The 22,283-nt window shown below is 39.8% G+C and overlaps 1 protein-coding gene across 1 annotated transcript in view; it reads right to left on the minus strand.

Moving 5' to 3' along the window:
• unc5b (unc-5 netrin receptor B) overlaps positions 1-20,551 on the minus strand; it is a 49,220-nt gene extending 28,669 nt beyond the window's left edge. The window contains exon 1 of the mRNA XM_079472396.1: positions 19,954-20,551. Within this exon, the coding sequence (XP_079328522.1) occupies positions 19,954-20,041 (88 nt within the window). The 5' untranslated portion in view covers positions 20,042-20,551. The remainder of the gene's footprint in view (positions 1-19,953) is intronic.
• Positions 20,552-22,283: the final 1,732 nt, after the last annotated feature.

Consider the following 22,283-nt stretch of genomic DNA (forward strand, 5'->3'; position numbering starts at 1 on the left):
ACAGCTGACCCACATTTCTCAGCATCAAATCACATCCACATCCCAGGTTTGTTCAAGTTTGACAGTGAACATCTTGAAACCTAACACAGGGTGTCATTCATTTGATGTATAATGACTGATCTGATTCCTCTGACTACCTCTTCTGGCAGCACTGTTTGATCACTCTTGTCTGAAACTTTTACAATGCATTATTTATTGAAAGCACATTATCTAGGGTCCGGCTGAATCAAAGCCCACCGTTTGACATACAGGCTACTACAGGTCGGGTGGAATCACAGCCGTGCTCCAGTGATTGACTGATAGTGACGGTGTGTTACTGGGAGCTGTGGTAAAGAAAGACTGGTCCTGTCACATGTCCAGAGCCCTGGGCTTGGTTGTTTTCTTCTGTGATGCAGTGACTGAGCGACTGGCGTGACAGCCCCCATGTCTGCTGTGCTGTGATGCTAACAAGCAATGACGTCTCGTCTCTCTCGCTCCTCTTCTCTTCTCCTTCAGCTGCTCTTCACTCCTTCACGGTGTCTTTTACCACTCATTTCCATTCAGCCAGGCAGAGATTGACTGGGATTTAAAAACAGCCCGGCGGTGTGTCGGCCAATCAAAATCCTGCAGATAATCCACTGCTATGTGGATTAGAGATGCATGCAATACAAATTATTGCCTGTCTATAGTTGTCTTTATATTCGCAAGATAACAGTGCATGGGCATCTTTTAAAAAAGCCAAATTTTCCATGCGTAACCAGAATCCGTGTCATAAATTGTCCTGCATGACGACGGAAGATTTTCTCTCATTAGGTTTCTATATTTACATGGTACATCAATTTGGTGCCAACAAGTCGCCCGACCCACTGGAAAAAATCCTGACGCTCACCATGTCCAGTCAATCCCTGCAAGCCAGGGCGCTGGGCAAAGCGTTCAGAGTCTGTTACAGCAGCAATACAGCTCCGGAGAGTAGCAAGGACGCCAACTGTGTGCGCGTCACACATTGGCAGATCCAGCTGTGCATACACTTACCACATCTCCATTCGTACGCTTCATTACAGGTCTGTCGGATTTCCAAGGAAACGTTTCCTGTGTTTCTCTACGAAACTGTCTCGAGCTTAAGATCTTAGACAAGTAAATGTTTCTCTATCTGTTCTTCTGTCACGCTTTCTTGCGCATTCATTTTTTATGCATTTGCATATTTTCAACATTCCTCTCGTTGTGCATCAATATGAGCAGTTTGACACACTGCACGAATCGCACGCTGTCTATGGGTCAGCGCCGTTTTCTCGATACCGTGCCTGCATGTGGACACTGTCTCCAGAGCAGAGAGAGGGCGGACTGTTCCGGAGCACGCCGCGACCCCTCGCTGCATGCAGGCAAGCCCAGAGCTATGTGGCTCCCATTAGGATGATAAAGAGACTTCTCATCATCTCAGTCCCTCTGGCTAAGAGCTGACATAAGATTTACCTTCAAAAGCGCTTCGTATCAGCCAAACAGCCTGCCAAATAACTGAACAGAACGGAGGTGGAGCGGGAGAGAGAAAGGCAGAAAGAAAAAAGACTGTTCCTCACGGCCATATTTATTATATTTCTAAGCCTGTAGTCTAGATATCGTGAGCGTTATGGAGGAGCCTTCATAGTACAATAGCACTACGGCAGGGTTTTTAAATGTAGATGGTAAATCAATAGAGAGACAGGAAGACAGATGCAGTGTGGAGCGATAGAGAGAAATAATGAGGAAAAAGTAAGAGCAAAATGATGTAGGTTGAGTCCGACCTGCATTAGAGGGAATAATATTGATTATAACTAAATTAGAGCTGGGTAGACCGAAAGAGCACGGCTAACAGTTTTTTATCACTTTGTGACACTATTTTCACAAGCAAAAGGTATGAAAATCGCATTATTAATCTTTCACGTAACTTTCTCTGCATCTATTTTCATATAATGTAAATGAAGAACTACTGAGGCTCATAGGTCATCTTTTCATATGTGTGGAGTGTGGGTCAACATAAGGGGAAATGATGACTGAATTTTTGTAAACTATCCCTTTAAGGGATCATAAATAAATCGTTTGATATATAATAGGATCGTCGCGGTACCTTAAAAATATCTTACAATACTACACCATCTGAAGTGTCACAATACCAAGTAGTATCACGATGCTGTGCCATATTCGTAATAGAAATCTAGAAAATAAACCAAATTTGCTTAATATACAGATATAAATGAAACATTTTGTATTTACTAGTAAACTGCATTATACTGAATGCTACAATATTAAGAAGTATTAACTGGGTGTAAGCTTTTGTCCTTTTATAATTTATTTGTTTAGTTTTTATGTTGCTTTACAAGATTTAATATTTTTAATTTAAGTTTTTGTTTATTATTATAACTTTTGAGCTTTAAACCTAACTCAGTTTATTTTGAAGGCAACATTAAAAAATTTCCCAATTATTCAATATTTGATTTGATATCAATTAACAGAAATGTTTAAAAATGTTAACATTAGTAAATTAAAATAACCTTGGGTGCTGGCAATATTTGATTAGTCACTAAATCATTTAACCAATTTGTTCAAAACGGACGATTTATTCAAGAACGAAGCAAGTGTCTTGATGAATAACTCACTTGATAATTATCTTGTCCGAGTTGTTCAAAACACTGATTCATTTGAGAGAAACACTGCAAAAAGGAAGATGTAAGTGTTTAAATGGTAACTTCTCATTTACATACAAAATAGTGCTTTTTAGTATTAAAAGTACCCAAAAAAGCAGAAGACACCAAACCAAACATAACCAAGCCAGCTCAGACAAAGACACGTTAACATGACATGAAGTACTTTAGACAAATCACTTTATCTAGGGATATGGCATTACTGCAAATCTGCACGGACCCCACAGTAAAACGGTCACAGTTAGAAAACTCAGAATCTGTCCAAATCTACTTAGAAACGTTATTAACATAAGTAAAAGCAACATATGGGGGTTCAATCTGATGATGTCATAGTATGGTCTATAGACACAACAAGCAGAACAATGCCCTCCACCGTGGCTCTCTCACTAGTAGAGACCCCCACCCTCTCGAAAACCCAGATTATTGCATTCAATCATACTAGATTATCTTTCTGCGAGCCCATAATCGCTTTGTGAAATCATAGCCAAATCACAAGCAGGCGGAAAATATTTTCTCCAGTAAATGCTTGAGATGAAACATACTGTAGGTGAAACAGTGGCCTGTGCGTCTGCGTGCTCATAAACCCGCACACGCCTGGACGCATTGTAATAAAACGTGGGATTCGCACACGCTTGAGAATAGAAACCAATATAAGTCTACAATTATTTCCATACAGAACCACCATCAGCAAACGCACACATCCTTACACACCCACACACTTAAGCCAATATAATATCCAAGTGTCCCTTCGGGAGGCTCTCAAACCTTTTAGGGCCAATTCAGGAGCTATACCACTAGAACTGGCAAGTTTTTGCGAGAGCGCACGTCTGCTATTAAAACAAAAGTATGTCATATGAATGTTACATATCTCAGGGGTCTTATATTTACAGACTCTTCACACTTCTCAAACAATGCCCATGACAGTACCAGACAACACAATCAGCCAGGCCTGAGTAGACCTCAGGTCACAGGACAACTCAGAAAAAATGGTTGTTTTAGAGGTAAGAGCACCAAGAGGGGGAAATCACAGCTTTATACTTTATGTACAAATGGATGAGTGACAGTCAATGAGGTCCAGTTAGAGCAATCAAGCCTGACCCTTTAAAGGTTCAGTCCGTTTTGCCATTTATGGAGCAAAAAGATTCAAACATTATCTAATGTACCAATGCTGATAATGTTCATTGGAGAACTGACCCATAGAATGGAGCAGTCTTTGAACATGTTTGTGTGTTCAGGTTTGGCTTTACCAGTGAGGGGCAAATTATAGAAAATATATTCATGGAGAGTTTTCGAGGTAACTGCTCTATAGAGCTCGTTTCGTAAATACGTTATCTCTTTCTGCAAAAACGTGAACGCGTGAGGAGGGAGCACTTGGTTGCTACTAAATTTCATACATTGGACCTTTAAGAATCAGTAATCCATATCCTAAACAAGAAACTGATAGAGATCAAGAGACTGAGTGTGTTCAAACTGAATTGTTATTCAGCAGATGTGACAGTAATTGCTCAGTTCTACTTGAGAAACCTGGGGTTAAGTGACCTGCTCAGAGGGCAGATATCTAATAGTGTTCTCTTAGTAACTCCCAGTTCATGGGTCACCTCATCCTGAGATCATGAGGCCGGCAAAAGAGTCTCAACATGTAGCCAACACTGCTTCGTGCATAGCTGGAGTGCATCGGATTATTAAACATTTATTATATTGTGAACTGATTTGACATAAATTACAGATTGCAATAAAATGTGTGAAATGGGCAGACATTTTGTCAGCAGATATAGATTTACATTTCTTTTCAGGTAACTGATTTTAAAATGCCTCATGTAAATTCACGGTATAAATAGAACCTGGTTGTTTTAGCTAAGAGCAGGTGTGGTTTCTTCAGGGAAATAAACCAAATTAACAAATAAATGTCTGGGGGGCGATACAAAAACTACAGTACAGCATGTTTCTGGTGAAATTAAACGTATAAATACTGTTAAAATCTTACATTTTTTTACAACCACATAACCACGGCCATTGGAATGTACTGCAAAAGTACTTTAGTTAGCTTATAAAGTAATCCATTTATATAAGAGCACAGCTCATATAATTTCATATCTATGTATTTTCCATATACTGTGAGTTGTTACTGTAAATAGATATAGCAATTTAGACCCTAACAGGCACTATATATTTAATGATGAAACATGGCAAAAACAAGTTTCTGCCCTTAAACCATAACAACGTTTCATCTACTGTCCAACATCCAATATACACCAATTCATGTTTCTTGTAAATTAATTTCCTTAAGTTCTATAAAGTAAAACATTTCACAACTGGTTAGATGAGACTCCGTGGGCCCTGTCGTACACCCGGCGCAATGCGCAGAGCAAGTGTTTTTGCTAGTTTCAGTCTTACTTGGATATAATTTTCCAGATAAATGAAAAATCCGGCTTGTCCTGTAGATGGTCTGCTTGCGCGCTTTAACCTCTTGCACGAGCAAACGCGTTACCTTTCTGGAGAAGTGTCTGCTCTTCCGAATTCCGCCGTGTAAATAGCGAATCCGCCATGGCGCGAATGGAAGATGACACTCTGATTGGTTTATTGCACGTTATAAACCCATTACTCATAAAGAAATTGGGCCAACCCATTTAGACCGTTAAACTAGCAAAAGTAGATTCGGACACGCCCTGAGTGCACCTGCGCCGTGCGCTTTAAACCATGCGCTTAGATCGTGAAAATAGGGCCCCATTGTCTTATCATGCATAATTATAACCCATTCCAGAGATTTGAAATAAGCGAAGCCCTTCCGAGTCCTACTGTATTACGAAATGCAATGTGAAAACATTGAGAGAGAAGAAAGACAGCGAGCGAGGAAATTGTGCCAACAGGTCAAGAATCACAAACAAGAGACTGACTCGAGACTGCAACCAACAACCAAAACAAGAGGGAGAGAGTTATGATTAAAACACATGAGATGAACGATGAACAATTGTGAGGACGCATCTGCTTTATGAGGAACTTACGCCTTTGGTCGAAACCTGCGAAGACCTATATAATAAAAGAAGTGGTGACTAATTACCTGCCAGCACACTAAAATCTTTCAGCTCATAATCTAATTGGGCTCTGTTTAGCCTGGCCCGCCGAATCGTCTCAGGCGTTCCCCGGAGGAGGCAAGAATAATGAAATGTACACTGCAGTCCGACCCGAGCCCTGGCAGAGAGGAAGCTAGTGTAAACACACAGCAGCTCCCTCAATCTCTCTCATATGAGCAATAAAACCAACTAATATTCAGTTTGGAGAATGCTTTCATTTGTTTAGCTTAGGTGTATATTATGAAGGTCTTCTGGGGGTGGATGCATTAGTAAGCAAAGGGAGAAGACAAAGTCTCCTCTCCTTCCATATCTCTCTCTGCCTGGGGCTGAACAGCTCGACATTCACTCACAGAAGCTCTCAGCTTCCTCTTGTTTCATAATTCATCTCAAACAAGGGGGAAAAACAAACAAGTGGTGAAGCAACTAGAGGATGCTAAGAGCACAGCCCATATTTCAAGGGATTAAATGTAAGAGAGAGCACAAAAGGTCATATCGTACGGGTTTGTTTGTACGAGTTGAAGATGAGCTTCCGAGATTACATAACAATGCATGTGTGCATGTACTGTTTCCTGAATGACACAAAACTGACAAACAATGATTTAACAAGTGATGCAATTCTTAGTAAGTCTGGCTGGAACCACCAGACATCAGATCACACAGGAAGAGACTGTCTGACTGACATGTAAAGCGACCAATCACAGTGGTGTTTTGGGGTGGGCCATTTGAAATACATTAAGTAAGGGATATAGGCAGCCTGTTGTTATTGCAGAAATAAGCCCCAGCAGGGTCTGTTTCACGATAACAGCCGGCTGCTTGTATATTATCCCGTTTATTACACAGCCACATGAGTAAAAACTGGACATGAAATGTGAATTAGAAATATTTTTTGCTCATTTTTACAGAATGCATAACGAAGAAAATCAGTTTACTTTCAGTTTTAAGGTAAGAAACTGTTCAAATGTCACAAACAGAAAATCTGTTAGAATCAATTTGTAAATATAATGTCATATGTGTTATTAAAATATATATTCATATTTAATTAGCCCTAATGCTAATTCCTTTACTAGCTAATGCATTAGTTAACAAATACATCCTTACTGTTAAGTGTTACCATATGACCTTTTAGAGGGAATATTTTTTCAAAACTGTCTGTACCTTTCCTAAAATAGCTTAGTTTTCAGGCATATGATAAAAACTTGAGATGACACAGATGGTAGCTACATGTTTGAGAAAACAAAGTGAGACTGAGATTAAATAAATATTTATTCTCTTACAGTCTTTTAACTATATGCCTCATGTGTCTCATTTGCCTCTCAACCCGGTGCATCTATACACAGACAAGGCAATTCAGGCCATGTATGCAACAATAACCAGCAAAGAAAATATGCTGAGGGGAAAAGCATGACACAATGACAGAGTTCATCATGAAGTAATCTCACTCTTCGTGTCCCTGTGGGCATGTATAAACATTCAAACAAAGGTGCAAACACAACAACAAAGAAATCAATTGCTTTGTGTCATCGACGGTGGACGCTTGAATACATGCAATACAAGCTGATGCTGTCTGTTTTCATTATCTCTCTGTTGTCATGTTTTTGCAATCTGGGACCCGTGGTCAAGCACTTTAATCAATTTTCTATTAGAGCAACATGGTCGGTCAGAGAGTGAGTTGGGTACAGGCCCGACCCTAAAAATAATACAAAATCTAATCTGAGTTATGGTTCAAAGAGATTAGGGATCCATAATCCCTTGAATAAACAGCGGAAAAAAGTGAGCATGAAAAAACACTTAGGTGGGGGGTTGAGCTCCTCCAGCAGGACTCCATTTGTTAATAGGGCCGCGTGTAGCTGAGTGCCAGTGTGTGAGTATTTGAAATCGCATTGTCCATCTCGACAGATCTACCTCTGAAAACTCCATTTCATCAAAACCAAACTAATCCTCAAGCAATCTCTCTCTCCTGGGACTCCCCTTCCTATCCCACCCTCATTTTTTGACCTTTTTCACTTCAGCCACAAAGCCAGCCTGAAAGGGTTTGGTAGACGGGTATGAAGCAGTTAAACCTAAAAGGTCTCATTTTGAGTCATGCTCATTTTCTTGAATGCAATTTTCAAGAGCTCATTGGATGTTGAATGAGATCATAATGTACCCCTTTTTAAGGTAATGTGTCTTTATTATCTTTTAAATTGCAATTGAACATTGCTTGAAGACTGTCCACCCTACACCACAAAGAGTCTGCTAATGTTGTGCACTGCAAACAAACACACATCCTTTTGCTAAATGTATAGCTATGACTTTAACTTACATTTTATTATAAAATCTTTATCAATCATTATCAATCGGAAGAGCAGACATTTCTTGTTCTTAACAGTTTTTCTAAAGAAAAATAACAAAAATAACTATACACTATGGCATTTTTATGCGCACGGCTGTGTTTTATCAGCTCTCGCTGCAATACTAATCCATCCCTGTCTCTATTTCATATTTGCCTTTGTTTTGTTTAAAATGTCTCATTTCTGAAGCCTTTTGTCTTCTGACCTTTGGATGAGTTGTGGCTAAATGTCATTTGACCATTTATGACATCACAGCCTCTTAAATCTTACAGCCAGATAGCACACAGTGTCTGCCGTTATTATGCTCAATGAAATCAAATTTAATGGCTAGTTAGCCTGAAGAAAGGTTGTCAATGCATCTTACAACAGCTAAATTGTAATTTTCAAGCAAAAATAACAAGTCAGAATTTTATTTTTTTCATTATTTTATGCTTCCTCCTTTGGTCCCACCTGGATGTCTCCATATTAAGAACTGCTGATCTTAAAATCTTCGCAGTTTTTAATATTCTAGAATATAATATACTATCCCTGTGGTGGTGATTTTAATGCACCATCTAACTTTCCTTGCTTTTATGTGTTGATGTTAAATCTTAGTTTGATCTCTTGCTGATAAGTTTAACAAAACTATAAACTTTTTCACATGTAGCCTAACTCACGGATCCTCACAAGCATTTTCTGTACTACGATTAAGTGGCTAAGTTAGCGAATTCTAATTAAGTATATTTTGTTAAATTCTTTTGTGTAATAATTTCATACCTGGACTTTTTCCCACTGAATTAAATCTAAGATATTAAAACAACATTGTCTTTGTATGTAAAATACCACCTTTGAACTATCAAGGTCTTTGTCTAAGCTCATATTGCCAGATCTTCTTGATTTTTGCCTCCTGATTCAGACACGACAGACGGCAGAGGCATTACAAACAAAACCTTTGTTCGCACACCCCATGTCAGAACAACAACATATACGCAATGGTGGACAGTGTTAAAGGATTAATGATTAATGACCGCATAAATAAATAATAAATAAATCATTTGTAAGGGCAGTTATTTCATAGTTCAGCATGTCCTGTGAAACACAAACATAAATATAATGTTAAAAGGTCTAGCAAAACAACAATACCGCCACAAAAATGGGATTGTGCATTCAAAAGGCTGAGAAGATCTCTCTCAGGTTCCTGATGGATCAAAGAGTCAAACAGGTCTTTTATCTCCTCAAAGGTATTCAAGGGTGTATCTCTATCGCCGGGTCCCTTATCCAGGACGTCTCCATGTAATTGCAAGAGAAGGGACCATCATTTCAGCACTGCTCTTCTTAGCAGATGAAAGACAGGTAAGACATAGTCATGTAATTGGCCCTCTCGCTGAGAGAAGAGCAAAAGACACAGAGGGCAGGTTTGTTTCCATAAGTCCTGTTTATTCTAGTTTCCCATCATTTCTTTCTCCATCCTTAGACTGTCTCCAGTCGATTGTGGGTCATTATTTCCAATGCGTCTGCGCCTTCAGGACAGATGTGTAAATGGTGGTGCTAAAGGGTCTGGCCTCATTTAGGATAGATTTACGCACTCCTCAGCACTGCACAACTGTCATTCAAGCAAAACAAACACTCGCAAACAAATACAATCTTAAATGCAGCCGCGAGCAAGTGCGTGAGATGTTGGCGGACGCCATAAGCTGCACAAAGACTTTTTCCTGTCAGTCACACTCGGTACTTTAAATCAATGAAACAAAAGCTCTGTTGCACTAAATAATGTGAGCATCGACACATCAACATAAGGGCAGTTTGCTGGCAGCAGCTTGCGTTATGAAGATTTAAGCAGCAAATGACTAGACTTCACGGGCCTTCCATTCCCTCCATTTCAACTTCAATTTGTCTCACAAATAAAGCAAAAGGGTCGTAAATGTGTTCGGAAGTCATTACCGGCAAGCAGATTATGAGAAGCCATTGCGGCGATGGCATCTCAAGAATAATCAGTGAAGCAATGACCTAATAAATGATTTCAGAACGACTTCTAAAAGTACCAAATCTGTGCACGGGAATAAGTTTTGCCTTGCCAATCCCTGACGGGTCTATGTTGTGTTTGAATCCCTTTTACGGGCAGATGGTAACATAAAGACCTCTAAAAGTATTCTGTGACCCCAGAAGAGAAGTTAGTCTTCATGCTAGTTTGTGTTTTTACACCACCTGTCTACCCCAGAGTGACATACGTAGGGTTGCAGCCCTAACATCTCTCCTAACAGACCACAGTACACGCACAAGGACTCCCTGTGGGGTTGTCCTTCCAAAAAACATTTTCTGTCAAAGCTTTCTCTCACAGGCTGCATGATTTAAGTCTGTCTACCTGGCTTAAGTCATATATTAAGATGGGTAAGTACGTACTGTTTTTGGCTGCAAGAAGGGTTGGGCGATCTGACGATCTTAAATGGAGATCGATCTTGAATGCGTCCTCAATCCACTTTTCAACGGAATTGCAAGGATCGTGATCTTGTCTAACATAATACGTACAATTTCAAATCTGTTTGTCTTTCATTGCCATGTCACCCATGCTCTTTGACAAACAGCCGCACAAAAACACAGCGACACACACTTGTAACATACACAACTCAGTTGGGAAAACCACACTCTCTCAGCCATTGGTTTGACAACATGATGTCAGGAGTCTTTCTTTAAAGAAAGTCCCACTGCTTCACTTCAACATTAATCAATCAAGTAGAAACACCCAGCCCGACATCTCAGCTTTCCGATCAATAAACATCTTCACAGCCGTCATGAGTGCGATTCACCTCCCCATGCTGTTACCTCGCTCTCTGCGCAGACCCCTGGTCTAGCTCGGCCCTGAGCACCGGAGCGAGAAGTGCAGGGGCGGAGGACTTTACAACGGTCGCACTGAGAGTTAATGAAGCCACACCAGTCAGCATGGCCGTCCATCTGTTTCCTTAATCCTCGTAAACACGAGCCACACTGCGATAGGCCCCTAGCCAACCCCGTGCACACTGCACTGCATAAGGGTCGTTTTGCTTCCTATGAATGGATGGGTGGCTGAGGGGTGCATTGGGGGAAATGTTGGCTGTGGCAGCGGATTGAGATGCTGGGTTTGCGTATAAGCACTGGGGTGCGCAAGAAGCCACTACACACTCAAATCCCCTGCTAATCGGAGCAGATAGGTGGGACAGAGCTGTGTGCGAGGTGAGTGTGAGGTCGGCCGCACAATCCATCTGTCCGTCTGTGGGTAAGAAGCTTGGGAAACGGCAGAGGTGGGCATAAGTGTAAACTACACCAAATGGAAGAAAGTAATGCAAAGAAGCATATTGGAAGGACAACAGAGGCCACCTTGCTACTGTAGATAAAGCATAAAACTAATAGACTACATTTACATTTATTCATTTGGCAGACGCTTTTATCCAAAGCGACTTACAAGTAGTTTTTTACAGTAGCACATTACTGCAGAGCAATCTGGGGTAAGGTGCACTTGCTCAAGGACACTTCAGTCATGACCTGCTGGTACTGAGATTCAAACTGGCAACCTTCTGATCACTAGCCCTACACACAGACGGACAGATGGAACCAAACTTAGATCCAAATGAACTAGGAAACTATAGACCGATTTCAAATCTCCCATACCTGTCTAAAATTCTAGAAAAAGTAGTGTGCACTCAGTTGTGCTCTTTCTTACAAAATAACGACATGCACGAAAAATTTCAGTCAGGCTTTAGATCTCATCATAGCACTGAAACTGCGCTCGTTAAAATTACAAACGACCTGCTTATAGCATCAGATAAAGGTAACATCTCACTCTTGGTCCTGCTTGACCTTAGTGCTGCGTTCGATACCGTAGACCATAACATACTTCTAGATCGCTTACACAATTATACCGGTATTGAGGGACAGGCACTACAATGGTTTAGATCTTACTTGTCAGACAGACATCAATTTGTCCATCTAAATGGGGAATCATCCTATTTAACGCAAGTAAATTATGGATTACCTCAGGGATCGGTTCTGGGACCCGTGCTGTTCTCCATATACATGCTTCCCCTTGGAAACATTATTAAAAAACATGGAATTAGCTTCCATTGCTATGCAGATGATACTCAGCTATATATCTCATCAAGACCAGATGATTCCTCCCAGCTACCCAAATTGGCAGAGTGCATTGAAGATATAAAACATTGGATGACCTATAATTTCCTTCTTTTAAATTCTAATAAAACAGAAATATTACTTATCGGACCTAAGACACACAAACCAAATATTTCTGATTATAAACTGCAAGTTGAAGGATGTACTGTTACTCCAACAAATACAGTAAAAGATCTAGGCGTTATATTAGACAGCAACCTGTCATTTCGAAATCACATCTCAAATGTCACAAAAACAGCCTTTTTCCACCTAAGAAATGTTGCCAAGTTACGAAATATTCTGTGTGTTGCTGATGCAGAGAAGCTTATTCATGCATTTATGACCTCAAGACTTGACTACTGTAATGCGCTACTTAGTGGTTGTCCTGCATCATCAATAAACAAACTACAGTTAGTTCAGAACGCAGCTGCCAGAGTTCTAACCAGGACCAGAAAATATGATCACATAACCCCAATTGTATCAACCCTTCACTGGCTACCCATTAAGTATCGTATTGACTTTAAAGTTCTTTTAATCACTTATAAAGCCTTAAAGGGTTTAGCCCCTACCTACCTAACAGAGCTTCTATCATACTACAACCCATCACGCTCTCTAAGATCTCAAAACGCAGGACTTTTGATAATACCTAGAATAACTAAATCCACCAAAGGGGGTCGAGCTTTCTCATATGTAGCACCTAAACTCTGGAACAGCCTCCCTGATATTATTCGAGGATCAGACACACTCGCCCAATTTAAATCTAGATTAAAAACGCATCTTTTCAGCCAAGCATTCACTTAATGCAAATATGCTAAATAAACCACCAGGAGATGCTGACATTAGATATTATTTACTAGAATAATTGGATTTATTATATAAAACACCATGTAGTGTGTTTTACCCTTTCTTGGGTTTTTCGTTTTTCCCCTGTAAAGCTGCTTTGGAACAATGCAAATTGTGAAAGGCGCTATATAAATAAAATTGAATTGAATTGAACTCTAACCACCAGGCCACAGCTATATAATATTAAGAAAAATAATAACAAAATACATTAAAATAAAGAAATTTAAAGTAAATTTTATTCAATTTAAAGTAAACGACCGATTAATTGGCTACCAAAATAATAACTAGCAAACAGTAAAACATATTTCAATGACCAAAAACAGACCAAAGCATATAAGTCTTGCATGAGTGAGGGGTGTAAAAACATCTGATTGACCTGTGAACGTGGCCTTCTTGTGAACCCTAGTTAGCAGTTTAAGATCCACTTCCCTGCTTTTGCTCCTCCCTTCACTTGAACATTCTGCTACCTCACAGTCTAGGAGTGGAACCATTCACACAAGGAAACCAGGCAAAACTGGAAAGATCAAACCAGAATCACACCAAAAGGGTGTGGAATCAGCAACAACACACAATCCAACTGGATAAAGCATCACAAGCCCTTAGGATTCATTCCTGAGGTCTTGACTGTGAAACTAGGGCTCTGCTTTAATCAGATGCATGTAACAGTGACTATTCTTTTGTATTTGTCTAAAGGTTAGTGTTTAAAACACCAAATACAAATGTAATAGCACCAGTGCATCAAACAAATGTATTATATCTTCAATCATATTCATTCATCAGCATTTTACACTGTTTTTGTGTGTCAAACGCTGCATTCTCATTTCCTGGTCAGGCAAGGTTGTTCGTTCACAAAAGCACATTGTGTGTGGCCTCCTCAAAGAAAACTAGACCGACGTCACAAAGAAACATTATGCTTTGGTCACACACCATCAGACTGCCTTTACCAGCATGCCACACACACAGGGGACGTTTCGTTCCAGCACTTCAACATTGAGAACCAGCCGGTGAGCAGGCATGTATGTGTACGTGTGTGTTCTCAGGGAAGATGCCCCCCATCCCTCCCAAGAGGCCCCACCGTAGCATGCAAACCACAGAAGACCCTAATAAAACCCCCAAAAGATCCTCAACCCCCAATAATTCTCTATCCCTGGGGCAGATGGGAGCCTTAAGAGGCAAGAGATAGAATTCTCCACGCTTCCTTCCAAAAAGCAACTCCACAAACCCCCATCACAATAGAGGAGCCAGAGGAAATAAGAGCGGGATGGAGTGAGCAAACAAGAGTGAGGAGAAGATTCCACAGCTTTTAATTTAGCGGATAAAATAGGAAGGAGATTTTGGCTGACAGTGTGGTTTTTATTTATCCCTTGTCTAAAAGACTCAGCAGCGAAGTCTTAAAGGGACAGTTTAAAAATTAAAATATCTGTTTTTGATGACTTATCACCCACATGTTGTTTTAAACCCATGTGATGTAACAAAAGATGTTTGGTAGAAAGTAAGGAACTGACATTTTCGGTCCCCATTCCCTTTTCACTGTACAGATTTTTTTTATATACGTGAATAGTCTATCAGTCCCTAACATTCTATCGTTGTGTGCTACAAAAGAACGTATATTAAACATTAAACATTGCTCAACCAATAAACACACATTTAGCATCTATTAAAGTAAAATGCATAGTCACACATACCACAGATTGTCTGAGGTCTAATCTTCAGGCATGGACCGGCCTGAACTTCCTTTGAAGGCTAATAAGATGAGGGAAATCTCCATGGCCTTAAAAAGTCTCTCTTTAAAGGCAGGACACACAAAGGCAGGTGGACTGCAGGAGACCTATTCACGTGGCCCTGGCACCAACACTTCCAGACCCCTGCCGAAAGGAATCTGACATGCTATCCAGACCCCCACAGGTACCATCAGGGGGTCTTACTTGGAGGCTCTTTACTCTTGATTTTTATAACTCTTTTAACGTTTATACATTACTCTATGATGCACGTAGTAGTCATCATGTTAAACAGATTCTGAAGCAGCTTGGAGAAAAGAATGTAAAAACAGAAAGTGTTGCATAAAAATACCAACTTTACCAGTCACATCCATCTATCAATCCATTCAAATGAGGGTATCAGTTTTCCAGCCAGCACAGCTGAATACTGTCAAAGCAAACAATTCAACAGACTAAGATTGAGAGGCTGATTCTCCTAGATGTTTGTCATGCTGTTGGGTTTGGAATAGATCCTACTGTATGCAGTAATCTCTGGACTCTGGCAGGCACAGCAGCATCTACTCTGAGCCTGAGGGAAGGCTGTCCGCCAAAGTCACTCTTGGTTTGGCATATTTGTGTTGGTCTGCTGGATTTTTTAATTTGAAGTTCAGGTATCACATGTTTTTCTTGAGGTAAAAGAAACCAATCAGGCTGGCATTTGGTAGATGTTTCCACGGTGGATTCAAGATATGCATGAGTATGTGTGAACCCCAAACCCATGACCTTGCTCTAGCTAGTGCCAAGCTCTACCAGTTGGCCCCCGGACATAAAACATAAGCATTTACAGTACGTACAGTAAACACCAATGAAGTCCAACATAAACATGTCGGCTCTTCACAGCATTGTTCACGAGGACTGAATAAGAAGTGTGACTATGAATGGAGAGCAGACACAGAGGAAACGCAAACATACACGGTCAGTCACTCTCTCCAGCTGAAGAAGATGCGAGCAAGGTGACCCCTCCTCCCTCTCACCCCACAAACACCCCACACACAGTGGCAGGAAAGAGCCTCATTCAGTTCTCTATTCAAGCCAGCCACAAAGCCACCCTACCGAGTCATTCATCTATAGACCCTGTCACTCTCCGCCCCTCGACCCACCACCACCCAGCTGCCGTAAACTCTGGTGGGGTGAAGAGTCTCCCTCTCTTCTTTTCTCATTCAACCATCCACTCCTTGCTTTGACTTCATTAAAATGTCTTTCTTTCCCATCATCCATCCATCTATTCATTTACACACGCTTAATCTTTTCCAAAACCTGGTAAGCTGCCTATGGAGACAACATTTGAAGGTATCGTAGGCATGCAGGATGCATAGGGATACCTGACCTAATTGTAAAGAAAAAGGCAATCCCACAATGCACTATGATGCACTTTGTTAAAAAATATGATTAATTATAATAAAAATACTAAAATAAAACAATGCATGTAATCATAATAAACATTTAGATATAAATATTTTTTGTAATATTATAATACTCTATTTGATCTATTTTATAGTGAATATATTATATAAATATATATATATATATATATATATATATAATGTGGAAAGTTCACGTCCACATAAAAATAAATAGAAATCAAATATTATATTTACAATTTTGGGCTTTCAGCTTAGTATTCAACGCAAGGGAACTTGACTCATTTGTACACCACATTAAGTTGCTGGATATGTATAGACTCCAAATCGGTCACTTATGAGGTTTCATTTCATTTAGGCCGCTGCTTCTGAAGTACATAACACAGCTAATGTCTCCTCACAAGCCTCTTTCCAGCTCCTCTGTTGTTCATTCATCCTCCTGCCATGAAGTGAATCTTTTACCTGCAATTACAACTCCACCACATGTTCTTTAATATATCTTTTTAACCTCTCTTCCTTCCTCTCTCGCAGACTCCATCCCTCCTGTTTGTTGCAGATTTATGGCGGTGTACATGCACAGTATTGGCAAAGCATTAAAAATGTCCACCATTAATACAGAGAGCTTCAAGCGTCGATAAGAACCTTAATAAAAACATCTCCACTCAACGATCTGTTCATCACACGCTCCTCTCTGTCCCCATTCCTCACTCTCTCCCGCCGCTGTCGTCTTCTCTCTCCGAGTGTGCCAGGGACTTAATGATGCTTGAATGCCAATGCTTCTGACTCCTGACTTTTCCCTCTCGCACTCTTTTTTAATAAAGTCTATTTAAAAGGCAATCCCTGGGCTCCATCCATCTCAATACATCTCCCTTAGATATATTTCTCTCACTTTCATTCTCTGCAAAAGCTGCTTTTGCTTTTAAGCCGCAGATGAATATGTCTGCGTCGTCTTATCTTCGTGGCGCATACATTTAACCTACACTCACATGCACATGCACCGTTCACATTCACACAGCCTGACATTCAGCATAAAATCTTCTTATCAAAGAACTTGTGATTTTTATTGTTTTTCTTGGAAAGAAAGAAAAACAAAATTTGTGTTTAGGTAAAATCATTATTTGTGTTTCTTTCTGTGAACTACTAACAAATAACAATATCTCTCACAAATTTCAAATAGAAATATTGTTTCTATTTGAATTCATTTGCAGAAAATAGAAACTGGAGAATAACAGAAAATATGCTCTTTATTTCTTCAGACCACAAGTACTGCGAAAGAAAGGAAGTTTATGTTACATTTTTAAGCAATACAACAGTAATATTTGCAGTATTTAGGAAAAGTTCGATTTTTTTTATTTGTAGTCATGTGATATTTTTTATCACAGTTTCATTGTGACTTGTCATACTGTCAGTCTTTCACATTGCTGTTGTATGACAACAAACACTGGACTGGAATGACCACAATACATCTAGAAATGCTGATGTAAATTTGAAATGGTTTCCGCGGCTGTAATATATCATACAAAACAAAATGTGACAAACTTTCAAAACTTCATTCCACCACTAACCCAACTAAAACAATCATTAAGTTTCTCTACTGACACGCTCAACACCTGTATGTACAAAAAACATGTGTCCGACACCACTTCAGCAATCCGTAGCATCATAAACAGATACCACCATAAACTGCTTTAAAATATTAAAGAGGCCACTTTACAGTGATGAATAATACAGTATTGGGGTGAGTGAAAACCAGTGATCTCCTCCAATGCCCTGTACTCACCCCTCTCTTTGCCTCCCACAGCGGCCATAAACCTAATGCACACCACAAGACTGGCAGTTCAAATCTCTGCCAGACGTCTTATGGATCTAAGCGTTTTTTTCTTTTCTTCCTTTAAAACATAATTACAAGGCCTTACTTCAGGAGTTTTATTCCGTTTCACTTTTATCACGACAATCCGTGTTGCAACTTCAAAACTCGACTGCAGGATGCAGATGACCTACTCCTCAAGATAACCAATTACACCCCTCCGCCCCAGACTGCCAACGAAGTCCAACAGCTCTTGTTGGGAGGATCCGACATGTTACGCTTTCTAAACATAATGGCGGGGGCTACCAGAGATTACCTCCCTCCTCCATCTTGACCTTAGGCACTGCCCTGCCTACTTTTTAGCCAATGGAACTTAACTGTCAGACTAGAGGGTCTCCGCGCTCATTCCTCTATAAACAGTCAAAAAAATAAAGATCAAGAGTTTATGTCTTATTCATAGCATTCCTGAGAGAGTTATCTTCTCCAGCTCCCACAACACGAACACGTGCGTGCATATCCAGACTGTATGACCCCATTACATACCCAAAAGCAAAGATCTTCCGTCACTCATCCCGCTCTAGCGTGTATACAGAGATGTTCAGCCAAACAAACACAAACAAAACACACGTGCACGGACACACACAAATCAAGATAGGAGCGGAAAAGCTGATTGGGCAAAGGAGCCAGACGTGGGTTCCTGGCAGTCTGGGTAATTAATGTGTATGTCAACAGTGAAAAGCTGTAGCATACAGGAAATCTGAGCTCAGCACATCCACAATACACAAAGACAAGGAGGAGAGGAAGAACAGGAACGGACAGAATGCGAGAGGAGACAGTATCCATCTTGACTGTGACGGACATGTGTCAGCATAGGCCTGAGAGACACTTTGACTCAAACACTGAATTTTGTCTTGAAGAACTTCTGCCTGCAAAATATTTTTTTTAGTTTCCAATATATATTACATATGTAACTATTTGAGGGCAAATAAGCATCCACAGTTATACTCCTGTTTTCTTTTTACAAAAAAAAACCAATCACATAAACTCACTGAATGTCAATCTGGTTTTATGTGGTTGGAGAGCATAAATAGCGAGATATTTCATATACGCTTCATTGCTTTCTGTCACTTCTAAGGTCAGACAGAAAATAGGTTACATGCAGAAAAAAAACACATCACAACATCATCTAATTGTGAACTAGCAATTGATAAACATTATCCAGAACTTTACAAGGAGTTAATTAGCCACATAAAATGTGCTATTGAAATGCTACAACATGAATCGCATCTCAGAATCGACTATCTCTGCTTTCCTTCAGATTTTCTTTCCTTTTTACAAGGTTCATATTTTTCTCTCTCTCTCCTTCTGAAGCCAGGAAGGCATTGAGCTAAACCTTAATTACTCGGAGAACACCAGGGGTTCAGCTTAATTCTGCTGCTTAGAAGCTCGGCACTGCAAGCAGAAATAGATCAGAAAATTTCTCTCCGAAGATGCAAACCATGCATTTAACTGCTTGATAGATAGATGATAGATAGATGATAGATAGATGATAGATAGATAGATAGATAGATAGATAGATAGATTTAGATCTCTATTAGAGATTTAGTAAAAATTGATAAACCTAAAGGCTTGTTCATTCCCTATTTCCACCTTCCGTCCTCTACCTCGTCCTCTTTTAATCTTTCATTTCGTTCATGCAAAGTTGCGGTAAAATGCATGCAATTCCAGACACGGGAAATTAACAGGAAAAGAGACAGTTTTTGCTCATACATAAAAAATAAAACCGCGTGACCTTTATATAACAGTTTTGTCTTCATCGAGGACGAGAAATTCACATCCTGCTTGACAACCTCATTATCACTAAACTTATCTGTGTTTTGGGGTGTGTATGTTTACACGGGTGTGCGTGTTATAAAACGCATCCGAGCTTATCTGTTGAATGCCTCATTCTGAAAGTCTACGGAAGTCCGTAAACATTCACTTAAATAGCCGAACGGAAAGGTTGCCGTACCTGCATGGATCGCAAAGGTTCCGTACAGCAGCGCTAACGCGAGAAAGGCAGCGGGAGACTGGTCGCGCTGTATCCAAGCAGAGAGCATCTTCACCCGGTCGCGCTTCTGCAAAATGTCCCCAGGTGCTCTCGCCGCAGTCGGCTAAAGTCTCGCTGAATTCCCTTGTCTTCCCTCGTTCAACCCTCTCCGGATACTTCTGAGGCGAGTTTCTCCTTAAACTTCGCAAACTTGTCAGTTTGTTGAAAACCCCTATTTCTATAGTCCACTCCGGATAATTCCCCAAGCCATTAAGTTAAGCGATTACGAGAAACGGCAGGTAAAGTCCCCGTCATTGGTGAAACAGAAGACAATATGCGTAAAGTTAATCTCATTCACAACTCCAGGCAGGCAAACGCGTTTTCTTTACAACAGTTTGAAAGCGGCGTAACGAATCAAAAACAAAAGTACTTGACGGCGTTATTCCTATGGAGATTAGTGAAAAAGAACTGCCCGTATTTGTTAAATGTAATACTGCTGAACAGTTTGGTAATCTCCGCTGTTATCTGTGGAGCGCCATCGCCCTGACGCGTCCTCTCGTCTGCGTGTCTTGAGTATTGTGAGTGTAAACACACGGACACGGGTGCGAAACGCCAGCCTCTCATCTCCCATCAGCCAATGATCAACCTTCACCGACCTGTACTGAGAGCTGGAGAACAGAGGACGAGATGTGAGAGATGTGCATAGAAAGACAGAAAGCCTGGAGACAGATTTTAAGGATTCGCCCATATGAGCATTATAATTAATATCATAACAATAAACATAATTTGTATTATGATCATTATTCATTAAGCCAAATAAAACTGATTTGGTTATTTATACAATCATGTTATTTTTCCTGACTATTTATTTAATTGTAGTTATTTCTTTTTATATTATAATAACTTAATCAAAAGCAATTAGATAATGAATCACAAAATCTATTTACCACTATTAGTAATAATTTGACACAATCACACATCTAAATTCATGCAGCCTGTCCAAGCACATTTCAAAGGGTTTCGGTTTAAGGGTTGGATTATTGAATGCCTTCTCAAGCACACCACACGAGGGCGACAGTTCCTACATGTGTGTTTTCTAAGGTCGTCTCAGATACTGGCATACCGATTTTCTAATAACATATGTTCACTCAACGCCTGGTTTCGTTGGTTTCTCTTTGACAACTCTCTAATATTGGATGTGTAAGAAGGAGCCAAAAACTGGTTTTTAAAAATCTGTTTACGGTCTTCATATCAGGTAGTAAAATCCTTTGAACTTCCATTGTTATGCAGATAGAGGTGGACCACTGGTGGTATCATTGGTATGGAAAGCAGTCATACCTGACTGGCAAGTAAAAAACCTCAACTGCTCTCTGAGCTGCAATTTATTTTATGGTCGAGGAGACCCAATACCCAACAATCAGTATTTTTAGTTTTTTACAGTACAGTGTGAATGTTTGTACATCAGTTTTTCCTCAGAAGTAAAATAAGGTTTAAGAGATTTTAATAGGTGAAGCTCGATCACTTTGCCTTATTTCCCCGCAGCATCAGGTACCATTTTTGGAATTAATAAACTCCTAATCGCACCTGCTCTAAGAAAAAAACATGCTGTGAAGACACATGCTATGCAGGGGGGTTGAAAAAAGAAAGCCTTGTTAAGTATGTCAGACAATGTTTATGCTAAAATTACTGTCTGGCTGTGTTTAACACACAGATGCTTGAAGCTGAGTTAAAAATATTTGAATCCCTGAAGACTAATGATGATTTTCCACCATTGTTCCTCACTTTTCTAATCTTTATGGTGTTTGAGAATTCGCTATTTCGCCTAGTCACAAAATACATCAAATGTAAGGTCTATAATTTGATTAGTGCTTAAAGAGTAAATGACTGATATTTCAGACCCAAAAATCAATATCAAAAAAAGAAAACCTGAAGTAGTAGTAGAATCCTTGCAATGTCTCTTACTAAATAATATTGTGATTCATTATAAAAGTAACTTATGATGAGCAGCGCAAGTTGAGAAAGGTAAGAAGAGGGCTGGGTGTGGTGAACAATGGAAGATAATGCTAGTCTTTAAAACGAGACAAATCTAAAAGAATTCAAGAGAAATTCATGTTATTGTAAACAAGATATGTATACATTATTATCTTTTTATCCCATATCAGAAATAAGATGGTGTTACGTTACAACCGTAGGAAGGAAAGAGTGTTCATGTAGTAAAGAAGGAATATTTTTAAAGGGATACTCCACCTAAAAATGAAGTCATAAATGACTCAACCTCTAGTTGTTCCAAACCTGTATATGTTTCTTTGTTC

The sequence above is a fragment of the Barbatula barbatula genome (genome assembly GCF_947034865.1).
Source record: "Barbatula barbatula genome assembly, chromosome: 14".
Classification (NCBI taxonomy): Eukaryota; Metazoa; Chordata; class Actinopteri; order Cypriniformes; family Nemacheilidae; genus Barbatula; species Barbatula barbatula.